The sequence below is a fragment of the Halichoerus grypus genome, chromosome 2 (genome assembly GCF_964656455.1).
Source record: "Halichoerus grypus chromosome 2, mHalGry1.hap1.1, whole genome shotgun sequence".
Lineage (NCBI taxonomy): Eukaryota > Metazoa > Chordata > Mammalia > Carnivora > Phocidae > Halichoerus > Halichoerus grypus.
Genome location: NC_135713.1, coordinates 113991055 through 114018584, shown reverse-complemented (window position 1 = coordinate 114018584; position 27530 = coordinate 113991055). Strand labels below are relative to the sequence as shown.

Here is a 27530-nt window from a genome sequence, read left to right as displayed (position 1 = left end):
TCGCTTTTTAGTTACCATAAGGGCATTAATGGGATTTTTAACATATGTACCGACGCCTCTCTCTAAACCGATAAAGAGGTTATCTTCCTTCCCTCCGTTCTGTATTTTTTGTCTTTGTCATACTTTCTCTTCCTTTTATAAACAGTCATCATTATGTGCTTTCCCCAAGAGCACAGGGGTGGGAGTAGTCTCCTTAGAGGATATTAATGAATGAAATGTTCCATTTGGTTAGGGGTGCTCACTATTAAAATCATCCATAGTATTTTATACTATAAATAGTTAGTTTATATGTTGATTCATCAGCCTGCCATTAAAAAATTAGTCTTTTGTTTAGGAAAACTGTGTTTCTGCCTTTTTTTCTTTTCTAGTTTTGAATTTCCATTTTTCCCCTGCCCCTCCCCATACTTTGGTTTCATCTCTTTTTTTCATTTCTCCCCACCCAGTGTAATTGAGGGAATGTTTTTTCTTTTTATATAATGGATCAGAGGAATTATGTTGTGGTTTTACAGCTTTCTGAAAAAGCACAGAGATTATGAATTTTGATGAATCAGGGTATTTCATACTCCTGATTTGTTTGCATACTTGGTTTCTATAGTGTACATATGGCTTTTATATCGGTGTATTATAGGACACGTGAGAAAAAAAGAGAAGATGGCAAATGGAGAGACTATGACCGGTACTATGAGCGGAATGAACTGTACCGTGAGAAATACGACTGGAGAAGAGGCAGGAGTAAGAGTCGGAGTAAGAGCCGAGGCCTGAGTCGAAGCCGAAGCCGAAGTAGAGGGCGCAGCAAAGACCGGGATCCAAATAGGAATGTTGGTGAGTAGATGAGGCTTCCTCCTAAAAAGTCTGTATTGCTTATCTTCCTCTGTCATAGGGTATTAGAACTCCCCTTAAACGCACATGTACCTTTAACATGTCTGAGCAACGTAAAATCTAGAATTGTCTCAGAAACCTAATACTAATTTTGTTACAAAGACAGGGCTCTCTTGTAAGGATGGAGTCAAAGGAGTTGGACTAAAAAGCTGTTTGTAAGGATATCATAGTACATGTCTGGACTTAAAGTCATTTTGTATAATTGAAAGTAATGTCTTTTTTTTTAAATTTTATTTTATTATGTTAATCACCATACATTATATTATTAGTTTTTGATGTAGAGTTCCATGATTCATTGTTTGCGTATAACACCCAGTGCTGCATTCAATACGTGCCCTTCTTAATACCCATCACCAGGCTAACCCATCCCCCACCCCCCGTCTTTTAATCAACAAAGCTATCATTGAAGGAAGAGGACTACCTGCTCCATCCCTCAACCCGTCACTAAAAACCATTGTTTTGCTTTAAGGTTGTCTAGAGTTTATAAAATTAAAAAGAAAAAAAGATAAGTGGATAACTGGGATCCCAACCACTGATCTCTCGGGATATCAGTTTGGAAGTCAGTTCTTGGATACCTTTCTTATTAAATATCAGGCTTTCTTCATTATGTATTGATGTTGGTGTTATAAAAGATGATTTTACACAAATTACTGGTCAAGATATGTCACGTTTTTGATGTTCCTGGTTTTAGGATATGTTAATAATGAGAGCACTTTGAAATATGGACAGCTCAGTGAGTTTACTGCAATATACTCTTCTTCCCTGTTCCGTGAGAAAATAAACATCGTTAACATAAATGTCTAATCTTGTTTCTTGTTTTTATTTTGTCTCTGAAGCAGAGCACAGGGAAAGATCAAAGTTTAAGAGTGAAAGGAATGACTTGGAGAGTTCCTATGTGCCTGTGTCTGCACCACCTCCGAGCTCTTCTGAGCAGTACTCCTCTGGGGCACAGTCTATTCCCAGCACTGTTACTGTGATCGCACCTGCGCACCACTCTGAAAACACAACAGAGAGTTGGTCTAATTACTATAACAATCATAGCTCTTCCAATTCTTTTGGTCGAAACCCACCACCAAAGAGGCGATGCAGAGATTATGATGGTAAAAATTCTCTTTTATATTGTACTCAAAAGTACTAGTAAAGCAGATGTTGCTAATATTGCTAGTGTATGCAGAACTTATGATGGCAAAAATTCTCTTGATTTATCTTGTACCCAAAAGTACTAGTAAAGCAAATGTTGTTAATATTGCAGATCTTTTCATTATAGTCCAGATTTTGTTAAAAGGGATGAATGAGGAGGAAAGCCTCTTTTGGCGTATGCTTATTTACTTTCTTGATTTAATAGTTTGGCTCTGGTTAAGAGAATGTTCAAATTTGACCCATTCGTTTGTTTTTTGTTGTTCTTGTTACTTCAAACACTGTAAGTATACCACAAAATTTGGTAGACATTAGGAATTGTAATTTTTTTTGTGTAGTGTTTGGTGCTGGGAATTTGTTAAGCATTATAACCTACTTAAAATTTTAATTTGCTGACTTTCCACTTGAATGAACCTGTGTGTGTGTGTGTGTGTATTTTAATTTTTTATTATGGAAATATTTAAATATTAATAAAAGTTGGCAAAACAATGTAATTAACCCTAGTGTATCCATGATCTCACATCAGTAGTTAGGAGGTCATGGGCAAATTTGTTTTCGTCGATACTTCTCTCCTGCTTCTCCCAGACCTGTATCATTTGAAGCAAATCACAGACATTGTAATGTTTTTTCTATAAATATAGAATATATATTTTTACATTTTATTTTTAAGTAGGAAATACAATCAGATCATAACTCAAGCATTATCTCATTCTCACCCTGGTCTCCTGGCCACAGAGTTCTCATTCCCAAGGCCAATTTAATGTCATTAATTTCTTGTCTATCTTTCTAAACATAGTCTATGTATATGTACATAAACAGATACGTATAGTCTCCCCTATTTTCTCTTCTGCATAAACGCTAGTACACTCTTCATACTCTTCTGCATGTTTTTTTCAGTTAGTGGTATTTTATGGCAGTTATCCTATATTAATACATTAGGGCTTCCTTAATACCTTTTTTAGGTTTCTAAGTATTCTATATGTAGAAAAATATGTATGTAGAAAAATATGTTTAACTTAATTCTTTATTGTGCTTTTGGGGTGTTTCTAATATTTTGTTGTTATAAACAGTGCTGCTGTGAATAACCTAGTAAATAATGCCCACTTGAATATTTTCTTTCTTTTTTTTTTTTTTTTTTGGAATTTTATTTTTAAGTAATCTCTATACCCAATTTGGGGCTTAAACTTAAAACCCCGAGAGTTGGTGGTACCCATTCCACCAACTGAGCCAGCCAGGGCCCTTTCCCACTTGAATGTTTTGTTTTATTTTATTTATTTTTTAAGGGGGGAGGGGCAGAGGGAGATTGGCATGGAGCCTGACCTGGGGCTCAATATCACAACCCTGAGATCATGACTGGAGCCGAAATCAAGAGTTGGATGCTTGGGGCGCCTGAGTAGTGCAGTCGGTTAAGTGCTCGACTCTTGGTTTTGTGGTTTCAGGGTTGTGGGATCGAGCCTTGCGTCAGGCTTCATGCTCAGTGTGGAGTCTGCTTGGGATTCTCTCTCCCTCTCCCTCTGCCCCTTGCCCCTGCTCATGCTCTCTCTCAAATATAAATAAATCCCCCCCCCAAAAAAAAGTTGGATGCTTAACCCACAGAGCCACCCAGCTGACCCCCCACTTAAGTATTTTAAACTAGTTTCAAATTGCAGATACAGCAAGAATGTAGAATTTAGAATAATACCATGAAAATAGATAATTGAAAATAGATTGTCAAGTCCTTACCCCCATACCCTGCCTTTGCTAAAATGAATCTGAATTTTTTTTTTTTTATTAAAGTAATCTCTACGACCAATGTAGGGCTTGAACTCATGACCCCAAGATCAAGGGTCACATGTTCTACTGACTGAGCCAGCCAGGCACCCTGAATCTGAATTTTTATTAGGAAACTGTAATGGCAAATCGGTTAATCTAAAGTGGCTAGTAGCCTGTTTTGGACCCTGTTACTTGCTACCTCAACAAAGCATAGTCTCATAGAAAGTAGAGAGTACATCTATCAGGCCTTACCTCAGGGATATGTGATGATTAACAGAATAACACTAAGGCTTTTAAATTCCTTGGAGAAAAATTACTTTGTAAATCAGATTGGTAGGCTTTTCAGGGCCTTGTTTTATTTGTTTTCTGAACTCTAAGATCATAATAAGATTCTTCTTATATTCTTACAGAAAGAGGATTTTGTGTACTTGGTGACCTTTGTCAGTTTGATCACGGAAATGATCCCCTGGTTGTTGATGAAGTTGCTCTGCCAAGCATGATTCCTTTCCCTCCACCTCCTCCTGGGCTTCCTCCTCCACCACCTCCTGGAATGTTAATGCCTCCGATGCCAGGCCCAGGCCCAGGCCCAGGCCCTGGCCCAGGCCCAGGCCCAGGTCCAGGTCCAGGTCCTGGCCACAGTATGAGACTTCCTGTCCCCCAGGGACATGGCCAGCCTCCGCCTTCTGTTGTGCTTCCCATACCAAGTAAGTACATGTTCATTAAATATTTTGTCCTTTAGCAAAGAATTGTATTTAGAAGAACCTATCTCTTCACTAACTTGATACTAGATTTAAAGTTTTTGAAAGAGTAGAATTTAGAATATATTCCTGTAATTAAAATGTTATTCTTCATTCTATCCACTGTTGTATTAGATTATTTATAGTACCTTCAAAAAATCTTGGGTGTCAAAATCTTGCTAGTTGACAACATCTTAAGATCCAGTTGTCTTGAAGATGTCAGAAAAAAGAACATGCCAGTAGTTTAATGAAATTTCCTAGTCTTTAAAGAAAATCTCTTTCGGGGCGCCTGGATGGCTCACTCAATTAAGCCTCCGACTCTTGATTTCGGCTCAGGTCATGATCTCAGGGTCATGAAATTGAGCCCTGCAGTGGGCTCCAAACTCAGCGGGGAATCTGCTTGAAATTTTCTCTCTTTGCTCCTTCCCCCACTCATGCGCCGCTCTCCCTCTTTCTCTCTCTTTCAAATAAATAAATCTTATGACAGTACATATGGTACACATATTATTCTACTTCTGTGTGTATTTGAAAATTTCCAAAATAAAAGACTTTAAAAATTATTTTAATACTCTTGAAGAACTTATAAAAAGATTTTATTTATTTGAGAGAGAGGGAGAGCAGATGCCCCTAAACTTTTTATTTTTGAAATTATTATAGATTCATAAGAAGTTGGCAAAAATGGTTTAGCATGAACCCATGTACCTATCACCTAGCATTCCTGCATTAATATTCTTTATAGAATACATTAAAGTTGATAAAGGTTTGGAGACATTGGCTACATTAGGTTCTTTTTTTATTTTTTTTATTTATTTGAGAGAGAGAGCGAGCAAGTGCACAAGCCAGGGGACAGGCAGAGGGACAAGCAGACTCCCCTCTGGGCAGGGAGCCCGATGCAGGGCTTGATCCCAGGACCCTGAGATAATGACCTGAGCCGAAGGCAGACGCTTAACTGACTGAGCCACTCAGGCACCTGATACATAGATTTAACATTGTCATGTAAATGATAAAATTGTGAAGCTCAACTAGAGATTTTATTCCCCAGATAAAAAAGCATCTTATTATATAGAAATTGTCACAATTAAAGATGTGATATGTGGGAATATTTCTGTTTAAAAGTGAAACCCAAGAATGTCATTTTCCCCCAACATTTTGCTATGAAAAATTTCAAGCAAACTGAAAAGTTGAAATAATTGTACACTGAACACCCATATACTCACCATCTAGGTTCTGTGATTAATATTTTACTATATTTGTATTATCACGTATCTTTCTCTCTCTCCCATTATTATTTTTGATGCATTTCCTAGTATGTTGCAGACATCAGTACATTTAAACATGTTCCTAATGTTGTAGAACTTAAGAGTTCTATAGAACTCTACCATTATCCCAGGGGCGCCTGGGTGGCTCAATCTTAAGCGTCTCACTCTTGATTTTGGGTCAGGTCATGATCTCAGGGTGCTGGGATGGAGCTCTGCATTGGGCTCCGTGCTCAGTGCGGAGTCTGCTTGATGATTCTTTTTTCCTCTCCCTCTGCCCCTCCCCCTGCTCAAGTTTTCTCTCTCTCTCAAATAAATCAATAAATCTTTTTTTTAAAAAAGGAGCTTACCATTATCCCAGAAAGATTGTTCAAGTGCTTTCTCAGCCATTTTTCACTCCCACTCCCCAGAGGTAACTGTCCTTTTTTTCCACCCTAGAATTGTTTTGTCTGTTCTAGCACTAAAATGTCATCTTAATTAATTATGCAACTTACAGTGCTGAAGCCTGCATTTATCAAATTCCTTAATTCTGTTCTATGCCAAAGTAGGTACTTTAATTATGGCTATCCAAATTAGTTTTAGTATAGTGAGTATTTTTATTAGTTAGGAAACATTAATGCTCTCCCTTTTTTCTTCTTCTTTTCTTTTTTTTTTTTAATTCTTAGGACCACCGATAACACAGTCAAGCTTGATAAACAACCGTGACCAGCCTGGGACAAGTGCAGTGCCCAATCTTGCACCAGTGGGAGCAAGACTACCTCCTCCTTTACCCCAGAACCTCCTTTATACAGTATCAGAACGTAAGTAAATATTGCTTGACTTAAAATTGCTAGGGTATAGAAAAGCTAAGTTCCAGTGTCATACTTTTAAAAAATACAATTTTTCTTCTTATGGACTGTACCATATAAAAATTATATTTGTATTCACAAGGCAATTTACTGTGTGATTATACTGTAAGGCTGTATTTTATCTTGTGTGCTAATGGAAGAACAGGGCAAGGCCTTCTGCTATAAAGGAAGTAGCAACATTTAGTATCTTCTGAAGGACATGTATTTTGAAGTTTTAGTCTCTTATTCTAAAGGAAATTTATTTTGAAGCTTCTGTTCAAAAATTGTTCCTCTGATTAAATTTCAAAAACATAAGGCTTATCTTTTAAGAGTATACAAAAGGTTGGATAAAATACGCCGAATTATTTAACTTGTATGTTGGAGTGATGATAGAGAGCATCATTTAACTGTAATATTTAGTGGCAATGCTATTTATAACATTTATGTTTAACTATAATAATTTGTTCTTAAATCTTGGTTCTCTCTGATTTCTTAGGTGTTTTTGTCGTTATTTTTAGTTTATTTAAAGCTTTTTAAAATATTCCTTTCTCCAGAAACAAAAATAAGGTAATTGGTTGTTAAAAATGTCAGATTATGGGGTACCTGGGTGGCTCAGTCGTTAAGTGTCTGCCTTCGGCTCAGGTCATGATCCCAGGGTCCTGGGATCAAGCCCTGCATTGGGCTCCCTGCTACGTGGAAAGCCTGCTTCTCCCTCTCCCACTCCCCCTGCTTGTGTTCCCTCTCTTGCTGTGTCTCTCTGTCAAATAAATAAAATCTTTAAAAAAAAAAAAGTCAGATTGTGAGATTTTTTTTTTTTAGGATTTTATTTATTTGAGAAAGTGAGAGAGAATGAGGGGAAGAAGGGTCAGAGGGAGAAGCAGACTCTCCGCTGAGCAGGGAGCCCAATGTGGGACTTGAGTCTGGGATCATGACCTGAGCTGAAAGCAGACATTTAACCCACTGAGCCACTCAGGCGCCCCGAGATTTTTTTTATTTACAGAGCTATGTAGCTTTATGAATAAATTCATCTTTTGTGCAGTGTATTTATCATAAACATTTCTTCATCTTTATCATGTCATGGTAAGGCAATTCAGCAATATAATGAAGCCCAGGTTTAAATCCTGGTTCCATTACTTAACTGTCATTGTGATCGTAGGCAAGTTACTTCATTGAATCTCAGTTTTCTCTTCTGTAAAATGGGAATAATAATAACATTACTCACCTCAAAAGCATATTTGAGGAATAAATGCATTAATACATCTATCTGGAATAGAACTTGGCATCTAGTAAGCTAAATATAAAGATTAGTTTTTATAATACTATGGTTACTGTTGTCTCCTTAAATTGCAACTTTGCTGAAATCAAACATAATTATCTTCTCTTGAAGTGTCTACCTCCACTATCCCTGTGTGTCTTTATAAATTGAAGTAACACCATCCAGTCACCTAGAATTGAAACCTTGACATGATTGACTCATTGCTTTGCTTTATTTATATCTAGTTAATCAAAAAATCCTTTCTCTTTTTCTTTGAAATGTCCCTTTCTATTCCTGCTGTGGCTTCTGCCCTCATCCACACTTGAATCACCTCACATTTGGGTTATTGCTATAATCTTCTTGACTCCATTATATTTCAGTCCCCCTCAGTCACACCATATAATGTTGCTAAGCTAATTTTCCTGAGAAAATGAATCAGAACAGTACCTCATGAGAACTCTGCAGTGTCCACAATTTCCCCCTAAATTACATATATATGTTTTTTTATAAGTAGTCTCCATGCCCAGCATGGAGCCCAACACAGGGCTTGAACTCAAGACCATGAGATCCAGACCTGGGCTGAGATAAAGAGTCTGAAGCTCAGCCACAGAGCTACCCAGGTGCCCCTCCTCCCAGACTACCAATGAACCCCTCCCTATAGTTTCTCTTTCTATAATATACCCTGCCCTTCTTGGTAATCTCCTTTTTTCACTATACTCCCACATGTATCTTCTCTGGTTAGGCCAATTATACCTTGTCTGTGCCTCCGTTGTGACTCAACTTTCTTTTTTTTTTAAAGATTTTATTTATTTATTTGACAGAGAGAGAGAGACAGCGAGAGAGAGAGCACAAGCAGGGGGAGTGGGAGAGGGAGAAGCAGGCTTCCCACTGAGCAGGGAGCCCGATGCGGGGCTCGATCCCAGGACCCTGGGATCATGACCTGAGCCGAAGGCAGACGCTTAACCGACTGAGCCACCCAGGTGCCCTGTGACTCAACTTTCTTTTCCTGTCTTCACTCCTAGTAATCTGCTCTCTCTTCTCTTCTTTCAAGGCCTAAATCTTCTAAGTACATGGGGAACATTATTGCTCTGTTGTAAACTCCTACAGGACCAAAAAGTATTTATTACATAATGACATATAATTGTACACAGGCCCACTGTTAGATTTCTTTCATGTATGTTAATTTTATGTTCAGCTGAGCCTCAGAACAGAAACCACATCTTAGTATCTCAGTCTTCTAACTACTATAGTGTCTTTTTATAGCGCATGTTTGTTTTACTGCTTCTCTCATTTTTTAGAGAAATTTTAAACGTAAACGTAAAGAAGATAGTATAATGCGTTCTCATATACTTATTACTCAGCTTCAAGATTTATCAATCCTGTATCATTTATTCTCCCCAGTTCATCTCTTAACATTATTTCTTAATGCCTTTGGACTTGTAAGTACAAAAAATGGATTATTTATCTGAGAGTTTGTTGCAGATGGCACATTTTCTTACTGTTAAATTTAGCATTGTGACTCACGATAAAAATTCTATTTTGTTTTGAATTTTTTAAAAAGTCTGGCAATTACCATTTATTTTAATATTGTTAAATTTAACATCGTGACTCACCCTGTAAAAATTCCATTTTGATTTTAATTTATAAAAATCTGGCAGTTACCATTATGACTTAGCTTCATACTCATTAATGGAGCAAGTATTTATTGAATGCCTTCTGTGTGCCAGGCATTGTGCTACATGCTTGAGAGCCAACATGAAAAAAGGCAAACTTCATGTTACTTGAACACCATTTTTCTCTTTTTAAAAGCAAAAATATTTTGTGTAAAGGCCTTTTAAAACATATAAGTTCCAAACTTCTGTTTCAGATGCTGGTAACATTTTTAAGAAAATCTGGGGGAGCAGTGCAGTTAGCAACTTTTTATTTGCCACGTTGTAGAATTGTATGTGAAAATATCTAGGGTCATTTCAATTTAAAAAATAAATTTTTACATTAAAATACAGGCTAAAAGACTATCCTTTTACATTTGGTTTTCTGAAATGCTAATTACATTTTTTCCTTCTTTTTTGTGTCCGACCAGTAAAAGGTGATAACATCCTTTTGGCATTTGTGAATTACTGCTTTAGGGTATAGTCTCATATATTGCATCAGCGGTTTAAAGAGATTTAGTTGGTTGGCAACTGAATGTTTTGGAAAGTTACAGAATTATTTGTATCAGACAATTTAAAACTTTGTACTATGCAAACTACTCTCTTCCTTATTTATTTTAAAGATTTATTTATTTTAGAGCAAGAGAGCGCACCCACGTGAGTGGGAGGAGGGGCAAAGGGAGAGGGAAAGAATCTCAAGGAGACTCCCCGCTGAGCTTGAAGGCTGATATGGGGCTTGATCTCATGACACATGAAATCAGTACCTGAGCTGAAATCAAGAGTCAGACGCTTAACCGACTGAGCCACCCAGGAGCCCCTCTCTTCCTTTTTTAAAAGTTAAATTTTGATTCTAAAATTTATAGAGAAATTTGAAAACGTGGGAGATAGTTTCTGATCTCAGTGTAAACAGTACAACTTTTTTTTTTGGTGTAATGTAGTTTGTTATACATTTTTTTGTATCTTTCTATTCACCTGATTTAAAAAGGTTTTTTTTAAATTTCATTCTAGGCAGGTAAGTTAAATCTTTCAAATTGTTCAGGTATACTTTCCTCAATAGTATAATCAGTAATTTCCAAAAAAATTAGAACTTCACTTCAAATGAAGTAAAAAACTATGTTTACAATGTATTAGCTCTCAAAGTTTAATAAGTTGGGAAAGTTTAAATTACGGATATTTTATTGTCAAAATTATCTTTAAAATTTATTACATAGAAAATGTTTATAAGTGGGATAGAGTGTATCAGATGGTATTTAGTTATGAAAATTATGTCAGTAGAGACCTGGAATATACAGAGAAAAATGAAATCTGGATTTTTAGAGATAAAAATAGGAGTCTGCTCAATGCTAGGTACTGGGAATATACAGATGAATAAGAAATGATTCTTCTAAGAAGCAAAAAATTTAATAGTGGAAAATAAATGTTTTTTTAAAAAAACAAGTACAGTATATTTTGCTGTTATGACTGGATGAACAGAGTGGCTCAGAAATAGAGGTGACAAAGGAACTAATTCTGTCAAAAAAACTGTCATTTTGGCTGTGGTTATTACTTGTTTTGGAAAAGGCCAATTGAATATTAACAGAAGAAAAGAAATTATCCACATCATATAACTGGGCAGGATATCGGTGGCTCATGGTAATGGTATTTAAAAGGTGATGTCAAATGGATATAGTTTAGAAAAAACTCTGAAATTTTGTTGTTTCTTGAATTAAAAATGTCACAGATATCTGAAAAGGACTTAAATAATAGATGTAATTGAAATTTTATGGAAAGAGAGCAATATCGTAACACCTATTAAAATCAACTGTTTCCTCTGAAGTACTTAAAATATTTTACCCAAATTTGAATTAACCAACTCACTGTATACATTCTTGGTTTTCACAGTACCATTTTCAAGTATATTCTCTGTTTTCCCTTAAATTCAACCTGTTTCTTAAGTTTATTTGAAGAAGACATAGTAGGAATATTTTATGATTGCTAAGCTCACTCTAATGAGTGTGTGAAAAAGTAATAGTAGAATATAATATTCTGTATTCTACAAATTGATTTTTAGGTTGAAGGGAAGTTGTAGTCTTCAAATGAATTTATGTAAATTATCTTTATCTTTCTGAAAATATATTTCCTCTTACCAATATGTAAAGTTAGTGAAACACTATACTCCTATTAAACTTGAGATTCCTTGTTTAATTCTGTGGAACATTTCTCAGTGCAGAATCATGGATTTTGATGTCTAGAGAAGTGTATTGATATCCAGTAGAGTCACTGAATATTGTTGGGGTTTCTCTCCTCTTGTGTTTTACTTTGGTTTGTCTTATATTCAATATCTTACTGCCCATTTCAACATACAGAGTTGCATCCAAAATACTTGTCATTGGGATACTTTTAATAAATAAGCTTTCATCCTTTCGTTAAGTGACTATTGAGTTCCTACTACGCACGTTTAGGCCCTGGAGCTTCAGATGGTGTGCCAGGTACCTTGGATTCTAATACAGAAGATACATGATAAATATGGCCAATAATTGGAAGGTGTAGCTTTTTTGTTTCCTAATTGAGCTTTTAGTTTAAAACTTAAGATTTTTTTCCTGGGAATACTCTAAATGACAAAATCAGGAAATTACAGAGTAGCTAAAATTTCAGTTTGCATAAAGACTGTCTTCACCCGACTAGAGTTAACATTAAGAATGTGAAAATTTTGCTCTCAGGTATGTAAGATATATGAAAAACTTAAGATAGGAGCACGAACTTGGGATGTTTGTAGTTTGGAATTATCTGGTCACTCTCTATGCCCATCAGAACTAAACTGAATGAATATAAATTGTGACCAGCTCACCTTCACCATTATTGTAACCTATTTGATTTAAGAAAAACTTATTTTGGAAAATTTCAGATATACACAAAAGGAAAACAAATACTGCAGGAATCTTCAGGTACTCAGAGGCTTCAACACTCCTCAACATACATGGTTAATCTTACTTCATCTATAACTCAACACTGACTTGATTATTTTAGAACCACCCCCAAACATAACATTTCATCAGTAAGAACTTAAGTATATATCTCTAAAAGATAAGGATTAAACACACACTACCACAATACTTTATCACACTCCCAAAATATTTACTGTTGTCAAATATCCAATCAGTGTTCATATTTCCAAATTGTATCATAGGTGTCCTTTTACAGCTGGTTCTTTGAAGCTGCATCCAACCAAGGTTATATATTACATTAAGAAGAGACCTTTCTTAAGTCTTTAAATCTATAACGATTTCCCTTACCTGTTTTTTGGTTTTTCCTTGGTTTTTGGTTTTTCCTTGACATTTATTTAAGAAACAGATCATTGTCCTGAAGAATTTTTTCACATTCTGATCTTGGCATATTGCTTCCGCTTGTGTCATTTAACACATTCTTCAGTCCTCTATATTTCCTGTAAATTGGGGGCTAAATTTGGAGACTTTAGATTCAGGTTGGTGTGGTTGTTTGTTTGTTTGTTTGGTCATGAATATTTTATTGATGTACTTTCTACTGCAATATTTCATGATGTACATAATGTTGGGTTTTTTCCTTTGTTGTAAACATTGATCAGTGTGTACAGTTGTTTTCATTCTGGTTCATCCATTTTAAAAGTTGCTCATGGTTTCAGCAGCCATTTGTGATCACTGCTTAGATCTGTTGTTTCATTAGGGGTTATAAAAGTGTGATTCTAATTCTGTAATTTCTTCTACGTTTATTGACAGGCATTCTATGAAGTGAAACTCAGTAGTGTTAACCATTTGGTTAACTTGAAATGCAGTTTTTATAAAAGGATAAATACTTGTTTCCTTTCATTTGTTAGTTTTCAGAATAATGAATTACTGCTTTCCTTGTATCTTCCAAAGGGGATCATTATGAACTCATGGATTTTTAACATGTTTGATATGTTTCACCCCATTACATCCTTTTTGGTGTTCACATTGTTTCATCTTTGACCATGGGAGCCTCTTCATGTTGGCTCCTGCAGATTGTTTTGTTTTTGACACACCTAATTTTTTTTTTTTTTAAGATTTTTTATTTATTTATTTGACAGAGACACAGTGAGAGAGGGAACACAAGCAGGGGGAGTGGGAGAGGGAGAAGCAGGCTTTCCGCGGAGCAGGGAGCCCGATGCGGGGCTTGATCCCAGGACCCTGGGATCGTGACCTGAGCCAAAGGCAGACACTTAACGACTGAGCCACCCAGGCGCCCCCACACCTAATGTTTGATAGTTGTCTTGCTTCTGGAAACACAAGTTGTATATATATATGACGGTATACCAGGTTTATCTTAATTTTCTGCCCAGACCTAGAATCAGCCTTTTGTCTAAGGAAGCTTTTTGTTTTTAAATAGTATTTAGAGATTGCAGTAGGTGTTGTTGAAGAACATCAGGCTTCATTTGAATAAATTAAATGCATGTTCTTTGTCACTCATGTTGAAGGGACATTGCGCAAATTAGCCTTTAACTTTTCAATTCACTTTGAGACAGTTATTAGTTAAATATACTGGGTACATTGAATGCTGTGTCAAAAACTTAAACCAGTCATATGGACTGAGAATGTACTTCCCCATTTTTCTCTTTAGTACACTCCTTCATTCTGCAGGAAATTCTGCGCAGTAGGTCATTCTTACAACTATTTTTAGATTGTTGATATGTTAGATTGTTTTTGTAACGTAATGATTGAAAGAGACTTTTTAAATGTAAATATTGAAAGAATTGGTGCTAAGCGCAGAGTTTTGTGGTCTGCTGTACAGTATGATTTGTCACTTGCCTCTTTGCTTCATATATAGGAAGAGAAGGATAGTAAAATTTAGTACATCTGTTTCCCTTCTATATTTCCTATGAAATCAGGTGGTTGCTTTATGGCTTGTTCTGTTAAAGTGTATTAAAAAGCTTTTGGAAATTTATAACTTGTTAAGGACATTCATTGGGTGTAAAAAAAATTCTAAATTCACTTTATTTTATCTTGAGCCACATGTGAATGTCTGACTTTAGATATAAAGTATTGAGTAAATATTATAATAGGTCTCATGGGGGTAGTCAGTAAAACAGATACTAGTAAGTGACCAATGAAAGAAAAAAACTCCTCCTTGATACTTCTTTTTAAATCCTGTTCTACCAAATTTGACTTCATTGTGTCAGACATTCTTCCATTAGTAAATGTGAGCACTAAATTTCCTTTCTTTCAAAAAGTGGTTCCTCATGTCTGAGGTAATTTCATATGTACAGTGTTTGGTCTGTGTATCTGAGGTTTTGTCCTTTTTTTCTTTGTCTGTACTTGTTATCCACCTGCTAAGGGGTAGCAAGTTTTCACTATCTTGTTTAGTTTTTTTCTTTTGAACGTTTCTTATTCTCTATGAGGGTATCCTTGTGGGGGGGTGTGTGTATGTGTGTGTGTGTTTTTTAATTTCTTTATTCTTTTTTCTGCCCTCAGATATGGGAGTATGTTTTGTGTGAACCTGAAATTATGTGAGTTTTAGGAGAAGAATTGTTTTTAATGGGTATGACAGTCTTCAAAACTGCATGTTTTATTGGATACAAGTTTCTACACGAATAATAGCTTAGGGCACCTTTGTCTGATAGTGTGATATGGTTGACTGTTCAGTTTTGTGTACAGTTAGCACATAGTTACTCACTTCAGATTATGAAAGATGGAGATTATACAGTCATACTACCTAATTCTTACTCTTTCTTTATACCTCAGTGCATCCTAACCAGTTGCATGTCCGTTTCTGGAGTTAGGAAGAATCTCAGTAATACCTTTCTCGACTGCCATTCACATTGGTGTACTTTTCTCTGTTCTTGGCTGAAGTCTCAGGAAGTAAGTCATTACCTGAGAAGCTTGTGACTCTCATTCCCAGCTGCCCTCCTATTCTTTCCCCTGTAGGACAGCCCATGTACTCTCGTGAACATGGTGCTGCTGCATCTGAGCGACTTCAGTTGGGGACACCGCCTCCTCTGTTGGCAGCTCGTTTGGTGCCACCTCGAAACCTCATGGGATCCTCCATTGGGTACCATACCTCAGTCTCCAGCCCCACCCCTCTGGTCCCAGGTAAGCTTTGCTACAAATGGCCATCCACCTCTCTGATCTTTTGTACCACAGCTTGCCAGCCTAAGTGGTGACTGGCATCCTGATCTGCTGTCACAAATTCCCATTAAACCTCTTAGGTAGTTTTCTACCCTGTTTCTCTGCTTCTTTGATTTGTCCCTACTGGTTGGTAGATGATGAGGCCTCCTGTGTGTCTGTTATCTCTGGTGTCCTCTATTTTGAGTTTTAATGCCTCAGAAACAAAAGTCATGCTAGTTCTTTGATTTCTAATCCAATAAATAGGAAGAGGATATCTACTTGAATGTTTTCTAATCAGTTACACATTTCAAGAAAAACTAGGTTAATTTTTTAAAAAACAAAACAAAACCATCTTGATTTCTTGCTGATCAAGGATGAACATGTCTTTTTTTTCCCCCCTCTGCCTTATGTGTGGACTGGCTGTGTATAATGTAGTGATTTCTTGAAAATTCTTCCCTCCTACCTACGTGTACATGTTGAAGACCTGTGTGGAGTGCTTTGTGGGTGTCTCATGAGGTTTTTAACATTTCTCACTTTGCCTTTGGATCTCAGTTCATCATAATTGACTTAAGGACTTAAGTTTCTAGGGGTTCTGTGTATTCTCAGGAATTAGAGAATAAGGTCATTTGATTATGTAACTTCTTTAAAACTTTCTACAGCTATAGGAGATTTAACTATAGGAGATCTTCTGTCAAGACTACCAAGTAGTAACTGAAAACTTTTTTTTATAATTAATTTGCTGATCTTCTACTTAGAATCATAGAACTGATTGGCCATTATTAAGGATCTGAATGTCTCTTACCTTGTAGCTGAAACTTCCTATGAACGCCATAGAGATTTTTCCACTAAGAAAATAAAAAAGAGATGCAAGGACTTCTAAAGCGCAGTGGGGAAAACCAGTGTCTTCACTTAATCTTTACTGTTCTTTGATTTTATGTAGGATGAAGAGGATATATACTATTTAGAGATGAACACTCAATTTCTTTAACATTAACAAAATAGTTATTTAGCAATAGAATTTTAAAAATTAAGTATTTTTAGAGAAAACAAAGGGAACGTGATAAAAGTGACATTGATGAGGTTGTTGGTAGTAAGATCATGATTATGTTTAGACATCCAAAATTTATCTTATTTAGCTGTTTGAAAGAAAGCATTTGAAATGTTTTATGTATGAAACCAGCTATTATATCTCCCTTTTAAAATGTAGATAACCAAATTAGTAGATTGATTTTCCCCCTAATTAAAAGAGTACCTGGAAATTGGTGAGACATGATAACTGGGGAAACTCAACCAATCCTTTATATATTGTATTCATGTATGTGCATGTTTCTCTTAAAATGTTCATTGATGTTAGGATTAGGTGATTAATATAGAGGATAAAAATGGCTAGGTACATAAATCTGGAAATACCTCTGTAATCAAGAATGGATCTATGTATCTGTGTTTTGGGACAGGAGCATTTTCATTTCTTTCACTTCTAACAGGTATGTCTATATACTGTAATTCAGATATATATGTATAGGTTGATATATTTGTTGAAGAAAAAATTCATTTTTTGCAGTTGTTTGTTAATGAGAAATTAACTTCTCTGATTTGTTACGTGTTTTGTTGTTTTGTTTTCCCCCAGATACATATGAACCAGATGGTTATAATCCAGAAGCTCCTAGTATTACCAGTTCTGGTAGATCTCAGTACAGACAGTTCTTTTCAAGAACACAGACACAGCGCCCAAACTTGATTGGCCTAACATCTGGAGATATGGATGCAAATCCAAGAGGTGAGACTGCCTCATACTTTCTTTGATGCTCTTGTTATACAGGAGTTCAGTATAGCATTTCAGACCTCACCAAAGTCCAGAATTACTTATACATTGTCTTTTTGAAGAGTGCTATGTAATCATATCAAGTAAATTTGTTTGAATAACTGTATCTCCAAATTTTATTTTAAAGCTATAATTAGAATATATTTATTTTAAAATAAAAATAATGCTTATATATATATATATATATATATATTTTAAAGATTTTATTTATTCGACAGAGAGAGACACAGTGAGAGAGGGAACACAAGCAAGGGGGAGTGGGAGAGGGAGAAGCAGACTCCCACTGAGCAGGGAGCCCGATGCGGGGCTCGATCCCAGGATCCTGGGATCATGACCTGAGCCGAAGACAGACGCTTAACGACTGAGCCACCCAGGGGCCCCAGTACTTATATTTTTTAATTGCTATTTTTGTAGACCTTTAGGCTGTTTTAGCTGTTTACTGGGCACAGTGTTAGATATTAGGTAAAGAAAGATGAAATGACATGCCTCTTGCCCTCAGAGAAATTGATCACTTAAGGGCCTACTTTGTATCATAAGAGCTGTGCTTCATACTAATAACTGAGAATCTGAAACACTGTAATAAAATCATTTGATCTTTTTTAGTATTTATGATTACAACCATATGTTAGGACCTTTGCAAAGCATAGTCACAAACCTTTAAAGACTAAATGTAAAAAAATAAAGACTAAATGCAAGCATTTACCTTTAATATGGGTTGATGTCCTTCTTTTTACTCCCCTCTGAAAGATTGGGCTAGAAAGTTTGATGACATTCCAATTCTTCTTACTTATGTAGTTTGATCTGTAATATTTAATTTGAATTTGAATGACTGGCCATGGGCCATCCTGATTTAATTATATAGTGTCCATTTTCCTGTTCTTACTTTCTTTCCTAGCTTGCTTTTATTAACTTTTCTTTACTGCCATTAATATCAGTGTTACCACCACAGACTAACAGTTTTGTGTCAAGATGAAACCAAATGCTTTTATATGTATTATTATCTCTTGTATTCCTTTCCTACAACTCCTTGAAAGTGGTACTATATTTATTCTCTTTTTACAGATAAAGACAGTGAGGGTTAGAGAGGTTAAAGATCTTGCCCAAGGTCACACAGCTATTAATAACAGAACTGGAACTTGAACCCAGGTGTATCTAATTCTGAAGAATATGCTTTTACCTTCTGTGCTATGATGCATAAATTATTACCAGATTACTTGAAATTAGTGGGAAGATCATATTCTCAGAAATTCATGTTTTCCCTTTGCCACTAGTCTGGTCTTTGTATGCATTCATGTATAGTAATTCATGGCTAATCTCACTGAGGTAGAAGTCATGTGGTTTTTGTATAGCAGGCTTGGTTTGTCATGTTGGCAAGTCATCGAAGTTCTAGCTATACTTTCCTTTTATTATAAAACACTTCAGTAAAGAAAAGCACGAGGCAATGTTAAGAGGTAATCATAACTGTTCTAGGGAAGATATAATGGCATCTCAAATTCTAGAATGCTTTATGCCATCACAATTGCTATCTCCTCCATTAGTCTTCTGAAAAGAAAGGCCATAACAGGGCAGAGATCATAGTTACTTTATTCACTAATTCACGCATAAGGTCTAATAAAATTGTTGGAGCTATAGCAGCTGCTGAAGAAATATATGTTAAATGAGTGAACTTGCCTCACAATTTCCCTGACTGTCACACAGTGAAATGGTATATACTTCCTCCACCCCTCATCCCTGCCCTAACAACTAGCCCTACATGTTATTCTTTGCTGCTAGTTTTACTTTTGGTGGAGTTACTGAAGTTAAGGAGAATATTCAGAGTATATCAGGCACAGATTTGTGTTACTTACTTTTTTATTCAACACATCTCTTCCCACCCACAGATAAGCCATTGTAAGGTTAGTTTCTTTTAAGTATTTTAGTCTTAAATGTTGTGAATGAAATATACCACTTTATAGTATTGGCTTTGGATTTTCCTCCCAACTTTTGAGTTTGAAAAATTTTAAACCTACAAAAAATTAAAAGAAGTACGATGAACATCTGAATACCTTCACTTAGGTTTACCATCTGTTACCGTTTTATCACCTTCGGGTGTGAGTACTTGCTTGTATACATGTACATTCTTCTCTTTCTTCTTTCTTCCCCTCTCCCTTCACATTTTTTTTTTCTTGAACTACTTGAAAGTGTATTGTAGAGATTGTGCACTTTAGATCCTTTATTTTACATCCAAGAGTAAGGTGTAGTCCTATATAAGCACAGTATCTTTGCTACACATAGGAAAATCATAATTTCATAATAATATCCTGTCTGGGTGAACTTTTTGTTGAATCACATCAGAATACAAATAATTTCACTATATTTATGGTGCTAAGTTTGCTTGCCTGAGATGATAATTGTTAGATCTCTCCTTTGTAGTGTAATCATTTGTGGAGTGGTACTTTGGCACCACATAAATATCTTGTTCTCAGGGCACCTGGGTGGTTCAGTCGGTTAAGCATCTGCCTTCGGCTCAGGTCATGATCCCAGAGTCCTGGGATTTAGCCCCCCATTGGGCTCCCTGCTCACCCAGGCAGCTGGGAGCCTGCTTCTCCCTCTCTTCTATCCTTCCCCCCATTCTTGTGCACCCCCCCCCTCGTGCACACTCTCTTTCTCTCAAATAAATAAAATCTTAAAAAAAAAAGAAATTTCTAAAAAAAAAAATCTTGTTCTGTAACAGTCTTTCACTGATTTTTTTTTTTTCTTTTGTTGCATCCATTGAGGATCCTTGCCTGAATCAGTTATTACATTGGAGTTGCCTATGACTTTTTAAACTTGGATATTGTATTTTGGATATTGTATTTTTAACAAAGGAGAAAAAGGAGGCAGTTGATAATTTTTTCTTGCTGTTAAGCATTTCTGAAAAGGAAATGGTAGTTGGGTGCTGTTCACGGTGCTTTTTTAGCTTTTAGGCTAAATATTTTAATCATTTGAAATTCCCCAAACACCATGCATTGTTAGTAATGTTAATTTTTGTTTCCAACAGCTGCTAATATTGTCATCCAGACTGAACCACCAGTTCCTGTTTCAATTAATAGCAACATAACCAGAGTAGTTCTTGAACCAGATAGCCGAAAAAGAGCTATAAGTGGTTTGGAAGGGCCGCTCACAAAGAAACCTTGGCTGGGAAAGTAAGATAATTTGCTACTTAGTAACATCTAATTGGTGTTTTTGTTATTTTTGTGTGCATTAGTAAATTTGGAAAATTAAGAGTTGTCATTAACCAATGATTTTCAAACTATGTGTCTCAAAGTTAGGGTTCCCAGAGGCATCATTGGAACATCTTAAAAATGGAAGAGCTAACAATATTAATAATAGATATTAGTAATTTGTATTTATTATATATAGACCTAGCCCAGTATTAAGAATTATTGAGACACTGGAAATGAAGAGAAAAGAAGAAAAACTTACATACTTTTGCAGAAGTTGAAAAACACTCTGTAAAAAAAATGATGTTCTTTCCTTGCTTTAAAGTTAGACTCCTTGGTAATTGTGGTGAATCTCTTTAGGATATGATTTTTATTCTTATTTGGGCCTCTTTCATTTTGTGATCTTTTGCTATTTAATCTTTTTTCTTTCTCTCCACCTGTTCTGTTCCCATGTAAAAGGAAGATGTGAAAATTATTTAGTAATTTCTGAAGAATGTTAAATAATTTCTCAAGAATGTTAAGAATGTCTTACAGATGACACTTCAATACATAAAAGCTTAAATTATTTGTTGGCCTTTCTCGTGGCTAGGCATAAGGTGGGGGAATTAATCAAGATCTATTAATATTCTTTTCAGGCAAGGGAATAACAGTCAGAGTAAACCAGGATTCTTGAGAAAGAATCAGTATACAAACACCAAATTAGAAGTCAAGAAAATCCCTCAGGAATTGAACAACATTACCAAGCTCAACGAACACTTCAGCAAATTTGGAACTATTGTAAACATCCAGGTAAATGTGGCTAGGTTGGTGACAGAATTAATGTGGTTTTACGCATCTTTGAAATTACTCTTGTAAGTTCACTTTGCTTAAATGAGCCAGTAATTAGTCTGATTGTCTCTGCTAAGTGTTTTAAGCTCCACTATATAGCTCTATGCCCAACTTTATGATGAAATTGTTAAGTTGAATTTGTTTTTTTATGCATTTGTTTCTTATCCACAACTTCTTCCTGAAAGACACAGAGTTAGCGTATTTTTGTTCATAGTGCTATCTCAGGACAAGTGACTTTTTAATCTGCTTTAGTATTCTCACTAGGTAGGTGAGATTTTTGGTGATTTCTAAGATAGCAATTTTGTCTACTGAATGACTCATATTGTAGTGAAATAGTAATTGGTTAAGGATGGGTCTAATCTTGAGAATTTTAGTCAGTGTAACATGTTATCTAATATCTCATAAATTGTAGCTTTTGTATTCTGTCTCCAATTTATGAATTTGTGGTTAAGTGTTATGCTGTGATTGAGAGTACTTGAAGGTTTCATTAATTTGCAGTTTCAGTTAGTCACCCCTGATGGTTAGTGTTGTCATCAAACCAAAATGTGATTTATATAACTGAGTTTAAGAAAGTAGTATTAGGAAATTTGATATTTCAAAGAACTCAAATCTTTTTGAAAGATTTTTTTTGAGAGATTTTTAAGCAGGTTTTGTGTCTGAATGTAGTACATGTTTAATTTTATAGATGATTGGAAATACATTAAACAAAAGTGAAAAAACAAATCACCTAAATAGCACTACTTTGCAATAACAATTATTAATATTTTAATGAAAAGACATACTATATTTGTTTATATGGGAGAACACACATATGCACATTTACACATGTTCTCTTTTTATTTTTGTTTATTTATTTACTTATTTTTAAAGATTTTATTTATTTAACAGAGAAAGCACAAGCAAGGGGAGTGGCAGGCATAGGGAGAGGGAGAAGCAGGCTCCCCACTGAGCAGGGAGCCCGACGCGGGGCTCGTTCCCAGGACCCTGAGATCTTGACCTGAGCCGAAGGCAGACGCTTAACCAGCTGAGCCACCCAGGCACCCCACATGTTCTCTTTTTAAAAATACTTTACACACTGGGGCGCCTGGGTGGCTCAGTCGGTTAGGCGACTGCCTTCGGCTCAGGTCATGATCCCAGGGTCCTGGGATCGAGCCCCGCATCGGGCTCCCTGCTCGGTGGGAAGCCTGCTTCTCCCTCTCCCACTCCCCCTGCTTGTGTTCCTTCTCTCGCTGTCTCTGTGTCAAATAAATAAATAAAATCTTTAAAAAAAAAAAAAATACTTTACACACTTCAAGAATACAAAGTCATACCAAATGTCTCTGATTACTTTTTTTCTCTTACATGTTTCCTGGGTCATTATTATTTATGGCATTTAGAAAAATAAGATGGCTTAATGTAGTTTGGTAGATGAGTCTCGTCTGGTTTCCATAAAACATTCCATAGACTGGGTGGGTTAAACAACAAAAACTTATTTGGGGGGAAGTCCAAAGTTAAGGTACTGGCCAATTTGGTTCCTGACAAGGGTTCTCTTTCTGCTTTGCAGATGGCCACTTTCTTGCTGTGTCCTTGAATTGTGGAAGGGGAGAGAGAGCTCTTCCTCTTTCTATAAGGCTTCCAGTACCATCTGATTAGGGCCCCACTGTTATGACCTCATTTAACTTTAATTATTTCCTAAAAGCCCTGTCTCCAAATGTAATCACGTTGGAGGGTTAAGATTTCAACATAAGAATTTGGGAGGGGGGTTATAAATCAGTCCCTAGCTATAGGCCATCATTTATTTACTGTTCTTTGTTTTGGGGAATTTCTTTTGTTTCTGTTGCTTTATATAAAAACAATGCTGTGATGAGCCACCTTGTCGCTGCACCTTCATTATTTTTTTATGATGCATTGCTGAATTAAAGAGAATTTTAAGACTTATTTGAGCTGCCAAATTGTTCTCCAAAAGGGTTGTGCCAATGGGTACTCCTAAATGCACTGTATGAAGCCTCATCAACACTGTAATATGGATCCATTAAAATTTTTTTAGCCCAGTTTCGTATGTGAAAAATTATACTTCTTTTAATTTGCTTTTTTAAAATAGGTTTCTAATTTATATAGATCTTTTGTAGGGTTTTTTTTTGGATATGCCTATTGTCTTTGCCCATTTTTTATGAAAGTATTTACAGTAGTGCTTTTCTAAGGCACTGCTTGTCATCTATATTAAAAATACTTTTTCCATTCATCATTCAGGTTAGGGCATATGTGGACTGACAGATTTTAAAATTTTATGTGGTAGAATCTACTGTTCTTTGTCTTTATGGATCCGACTTTTATATGTATGCATAAAAAGGTTTTCCAGACACTCAGATTATACAGATATCCACCCTTTTTTCCTTTGTGTTTTTATCAGGTTTTTTGTTTATTGTAAAATAGTTTCTTTTTCTGGAGTTTATTTGAATGTAAGATATCTGGGAGGGATCTAACAACTTTTCCCCAAGTGGTTAGGTAACATTACTAGGATTATTTGTTGAATAATATTATATTCTTTTATGTATAATTTTGGAAAATATGCGTATTATCTCTTAGAGGATGGAGAACTTTATTTACAAAGTATTCAGAATGGATTTCAGCAGGCTGTTCTCTGCTTTTGAATTCTTTATCAATAATTTACTTGAATTTAACTATTTGTTAATTTCTGTGGGGTTTTTTTGTTGATGCTTTTGTTTTTTCTTACAGGTTGCTTTTAAGGGAGATCCAGAAGCAGCCCTCATCCAGTATCTTACTAATGAGGAGGCCAGGAAGGCCATTTCCAGTACTGAAGCAGTTCTAAACAACCGATTCATTCGAGTTCTGTGGCATAGAGAAAACAACGAGCAGCCAGCACTACAGTCTCCAACACAGCTACTCCTGCAGCAACAGCAAACGCTTAGTCACCTGTCACAGCAGCACCATCATCTGCCACAGCACCTTCATCAGCAGCAGGTGCTGGTGGCCCAGTCTCCTCCCTCAACGGTACATGGGGGTATCCAGAAGGTAATCCACTGGTTCACAGAGAATGAGAGGTCCTCTGGTCCCACCCTCTATCTAGATCATTGTTTCTCAGTTTGGGTCCTTAGGTCTTCTACATTAAAGCCACTCAGTTTTATCTACAGAGAGCAGCATCTCATCTCCTGAGAACTTATTAGACATGCAGTTTCTTGGACCTCACCCCAACTTACTCAGTTGGAATCACTATGGTTGGGGCCTAAGCAAGCTCTCCAGATGATTCTTAGGAACTGTAAAGTTTGACAAGTGCTGTTCTTCTACTGGAATTGATTACCTGGGTACAAATTCCTGGGCCTTATCTCCCCAAACTTATAGTCAGTCTCTAGATATGAGGCGCATAAATCTACATGTTAAAGAAGTACCCTTAGTGATTCTTCTCAGCACTAAAATATAGTAACTGTCCACTATCAAACAACTCTGAATCTAGAACTTTTGCTTTGTTTTGTGTTAGAATCAGTCATCCTTGTACCCGCTCTTCTGTCTTAATTTTTCCATGTAGAAAACTCTTTTAAAAAGCTCTTAAAGGGCGCCTGGGTGGCTCAGATGGTTAAGCGACTGCCTTCGGCTCAGGTCATGATCCTGGAGTCCCGGGATCGAGTCCCGCATCGGGCTCCCTGCTCGGCAGGGAGTCTGCTTCTCCCTCTGACCCTCCTCCCTCTCATGCTCTGTCTCTCATTCTCTCTCTCAAATAAATAAATAAAATCTTTAAAAAAAAAAAAAAGCTCTTAAAACTTTTAACTGAAATGTAACCTCCAAGAAAATGGGGATTCTGTCTATTCATTCTGTCTTCCGTGCCTAAAACAAGGCCTGGCTCACAATACGCTTGAATGAATAGACGAAGGAAGGAAAGAACAAACTACTATGCACTAGAGCCATTCCAATATTGATGATAATGATAACCTTTTCCTAGTGTTCTCTTGTTTCAGTTAAATGCATTCAGATTTTTAAAAAGGATTTCTTACCGTACATAGTCTTCTTTTTTATTTTAAAGATTTTATTTTTATTTATTTGACAGACAGTGTGAGAGGGAACACAAGCAGGGGGAGTAGGAGAGGGAGAAGCAGGCTTCCCGCAGAGCAGGGAGCCCGATGCGGGGCTCGATCCCAGGACCCTGGGATCATGACCTGAGCCGAAGGCAGACGCTTAATGATACAGACGAGCGCCCCCCCCCCTTTTTTAAAAAGATTTTTACCATACATAGTCTTAACTCCAGTCATCGTCCTTTTTATTTGCACCTAAGCCTGGATTTCTTTTGTCTGTTCCACTTCATGTTAGAGCCCAAAGGCAAATGCTTCCCCTAGATGTTGGCCAAATGGTGTATAAAAGTGATACTGTCAGCTTTATGATCTATTATACCCTGTTCTGTTATTGTTATAAGCTACCATCAGTTAAAATCTCCAAATCCCTTAAAGGGAACATTTAAAAAATTATTAGAAATGTTTATCTGTACGAGCATATATACATATATGCATGCGTTTTTATCCAAATGAGCATATATGCATATATGCATGTACCAAACTACTGTTATTGGTATAAACTACCATCAGTTAAAACCCCCAAATTCCTTAAAGGGAACATTTAAAAAATTATTAGAAATAGGGCGCCTGGGTGGCTCAGTTGGTTAAGCAACTGCCTTCGGCTCAGGTCATGATCCTGGAGTCCTGGGATCGAGTCCCGTGTCGGGCTCCCTGCTCAGCGGGGGGTCTGCTTCTCCCTCTGACCCTCTTCCCTCTCGTGCTCTCTGTCTCTCATTCTCTTTCTCTCAAATAAATAAATAAAAAATCTTTAAAAAAAAAAATTATTAGAAATGTTTATCTATATGAGCATATATACATATATGCATGCACTTTGTTATGACATTTTTCAGACATCCATAGAAATATGGATAATAGCAATCGTTTGTATGTGTACCACTTAAAAAATAAAACCTTACAGATAATTGAAGCACCCTCCCTTCTCATTTCTTTATTTTCTTCCCCATTGTAATCACCACCCTGAATTTGTATCATTCCTGGGCATTTTAAAAACTTATACCACATATGTGTTTATTTTGTGTGTGCAGATAATGAGTAAACCACAGACATCGGGGGCCTATGTTCTTAACAAAGTTCCTGTTAAACATCGTCTTGGACATGCAAGTGGTAACCAGAGTGATGCATCACACTTATTGAATCAGTCAGGTGGTGCTGGAGAGGATTGCCAGGTATGTATTTCTGCGATCCTCAGATATATTTAAAGCTGTTCAGCGACACAGAGAAATTAAGAAATTGACTTTCATCCAGGTTTGTAGTGTCTTGTTTCTTCAATCAAGGTAAATGTGAGAGCTAACCTAAGTGTGGCAGGTATACTTCTCTAATTTCCATGATTCTGCCAAAAATTGGCTAAATTTTTTTTTCCTATTCAAAGCAAAGTAGGAATTTGAGAATTTTAGCCATTTATTAATAGATAGATGTCTTTCTTAGTCCATTTCTTTTCCTCTTTAAGTAAGAACTTAATGAAGAAGATTCTGTCGTAATCAGAAGTCAAACTTTGGAATGTATTTTAAGTAGTTTCTTTGCTTTTAGGAATATATCTGTACAGTGACTTTCCACAATGGTGATTATTTCAAAGAGGGTCTGAAAAATTCTGAAAAAGAACAAGGGAGGACTAGCCCTACTAGACATTAAAAAATATTACGAAGTCTGTATAACCAAGTCAGTTGGCACATGGATAGACCAACGGAACAGAATAAAAGACGAGAAATAGACTTATTGGCAAATAGGAATTTTTAGATGTCAAAACAGTATCTTAGGTCAGTGGGGAAAATACAGAGTTTTTGATAAATGGTGTTTGGATAACTGGCTAGCCATATAGAAAAGATAAAATTAGATCCATTTTTAAAATTACATAGTAAACTAGGATAATTTCTAGAAAGATCTTGAGATTTAGATGCCGATGGAAATGCTAAGTGGTACAACCCCCATGAAAGCAAATTTGGCAGTGTCTGGCAAAATTATGTATGCATTTATTCTAAACCAGTAATCCTCCTCAAAATGTATGCCAAAAGTACATTTGTCAAACTGTGAAAAAATGTATGTACAAGGCTAGTAATTGTAGACTCTTTATGAT

General features: G+C 36.2%; 1 protein-coding gene across 5 annotated transcripts in view; it reads left to right on the top strand.

Moving 5' to 3' along the window:
- RBM27 (RNA binding motif protein 27) overlaps positions 1–27530 on the top strand; it is a 71428-nt gene that overhangs the window by 19431 nt on the left and 24467 nt on the right. For 2 of the 5 annotated variants that reach the window (XM_078067340.1, XM_036070013.2), the window contains exons 5-14: positions 629–822; positions 1716–1979; positions 4179–4472; positions 6427–6561; positions 15387–15551; positions 17194–17343; positions 20408–20552; positions 21206–21359; positions 24114–24410; positions 26485–26625. In XM_078067340.1, coding sequence (XP_077923466.1) covers positions 629–822; positions 1716–1979; positions 4179–4472; positions 6427–6561; positions 15387–15551; positions 17194–17343; positions 20408–20552; positions 21206–21359; positions 24114–24410; positions 26485–26625 — 1939 coding nt within the window. The remainder of the gene's footprint in view (positions 1–628; positions 823–1715; positions 1980–4178; positions 4473–6426; positions 6562–15386; positions 15552–17193; positions 17344–20407; positions 20553–21205; positions 21360–24113; positions 24411–26484; positions 26626–27530) is intronic. The other 3 variants (XM_036070014.2, XM_036070016.2, XM_036070015.2) reach the window with 3 other exon arrangements.